At 49.1% G+C, this 1,614-nt stretch overlaps 1 protein-coding gene and 1 long non-coding RNA gene across 2 annotated transcripts in view; both read right to left on the minus strand.

Moving 5' to 3' along the window:
* Nucleotides 1-871, minus strand: LOC108509692. The gene is made up of 2 exons (XR_001878682.1): nt 469-871; nt 1-348 (listed from the first exon to the last, which is right to left on the minus strand). It is a non-coding gene; the product is annotated as an uncharacterized LOC108509692 (long non-coding RNA).
* KLHDC10 (kelch domain containing 10) overlaps nt 1-1,614 on the minus strand; it is a 34,199-nt gene that overhangs the window by 18,133 nt on the left and 14,452 nt on the right. The window contains exon 2 of the mRNA XM_017839234.1: nt 880-1,181. Coding sequence (XP_017694723.1) covers nt 880-1,181 — 302 coding nt within the window. The remainder of the gene's footprint in view (nt 1-879; nt 1,182-1,614) is intronic.

Genomic DNA, 1,614 nt, shown 5'->3' on the forward strand with positions numbered 1-1,614 from the left:
GAGTTTGGGGTTTGGAAATAAAACCTAAATCCACTGTTATTATTTGGAGTTTGGGGTTTGGAAATAAAACCTCAATCCACAGTTTGTATTTAGAGTTTTAGGGTTGGAAATAAAACCTAAATCCACTGTCATTATTTGGAGTTTGGGGTTTGGAAATAAAACCTCAATCCACAGTTTGTATTTAGAGTTTTAGGGTTTGAAATAAAACCTAAATCCACTGTTTGCATTTGGAGTTTGGAAATTGAAAATAAAATGTACAAACCCCTGTTTTCATTCAGAGTTTTGGGATTTGATCCACAAACCCCTGTTTTCATTCAGAGTTTGGGGTTTGGAAATAAAACCTAAACCCTTGTTTTCATTTGGAGTTTTGGGGTTTGGAAATAACACCTAAACCCACAGTTTGGAAATTGAAAATAAAATGTACAAACCCTTGTTTTCATTTAGAGCTTTGGGGTTTGATCCACGAACCCCTGTTTTCATTTAGAGTTTGGGGTTTGGAAACTAAACCTAACCCCACTGTTTGGGGTCTGACCCCACAGTTTCCACTCCGAGTTCCAAACCCAAGCCCTCCAACCCCCTTTTTTCCATTAAGAATTCGGAGTTTTGACCCATTTTCACTCCCGGTTTTGGGGTTTGAAGCTTTTGAGGTCCCAGAACAACCCCTTAAATCCTCCCCCCTCTTCCCATCCCGCCCCTCCAGGCGTTCAGCAACCACATTCCCACCCTCCTGACCCCACCACCGCCCTCCCTTTTCCCGGGAAACCGCCGAGCACCGTTCGCTTTCCTCACGCAGGATTTCCCCGGATTTATTCCCGGAGGGGGGGAGGGAGGAATAACTGCCAGGGGAGGGACTGTGGCTCTCAGGGAATTCTTTCCCACCTGTCCATAGATCCTGTTGGGTTTCTTGCCCCTGCAGCTGAGCAGGGCCCACCTCTTGTACTTGACGTTGCAGACGTGGACGTCGTTGCCGTTGCTCTCCCCGAAGGGGATCCCGGTGCCCCCGAACACCAGCAGGTTGTTCCCGTGCAGGACAACTGGGAGAGAGGGACATTTCTTGGGATGAACTGGGAAAAACAGCCGGTTCTGGGATGATGGAGGGGGAAGGTGTCCCTGCCATTGGTGCCTGGCCAAGCATTCCATGATCCCAAGGGCTGGAGAGCAGGGAGTGCTCAAACACTGCACTGAGAGCTCCAAAGGAGGGAGAATCCAGGCTAAATCCAGGGATAAACCCAAAGGGCTGCTTGGAAAAATGGGCAGTGAACAAAAACAGCTGGGTTTGGATGCTCCGGGATGGCTGTTGGAAGTGAAATCCCTGGAAAACCCCTCCTGCCTTCCCAGTTAGAAAATCCCCAATCCCAACCCAACCTCGGGGCCTGCTGGCAAAACATCATCCAGAATTCCCAGATCTTGCCTGGATTAAATCCCAGCTCCAGAAACAGGGACTGTGTTCCCACACACCCATGACATGGATGCTCTGAGATGTCTCCTTGGAACAACCATCCAGTGAAACCCCTGGAAAACCCCTCCTCCTTTCCCAGTTTTCCTCTCCCAATCCCAACCCAACCTCGGGGCCTGCTGGCAAAACATCCTCCAGAATTCCCAGATTTTGCCTGC

Source organism: Lepidothrix coronata, unplaced genomic scaffold (assembly GCF_001604755.1).
Source record: "Lepidothrix coronata isolate B3197 unplaced genomic scaffold, Lepidothrix_coronata-1.0 Scaffold389, whole genome shotgun sequence".
NCBI classification, from domain to species: domain Eukaryota; kingdom Metazoa; phylum Chordata; class Aves; order Passeriformes; family Pipridae; genus Lepidothrix; species Lepidothrix coronata.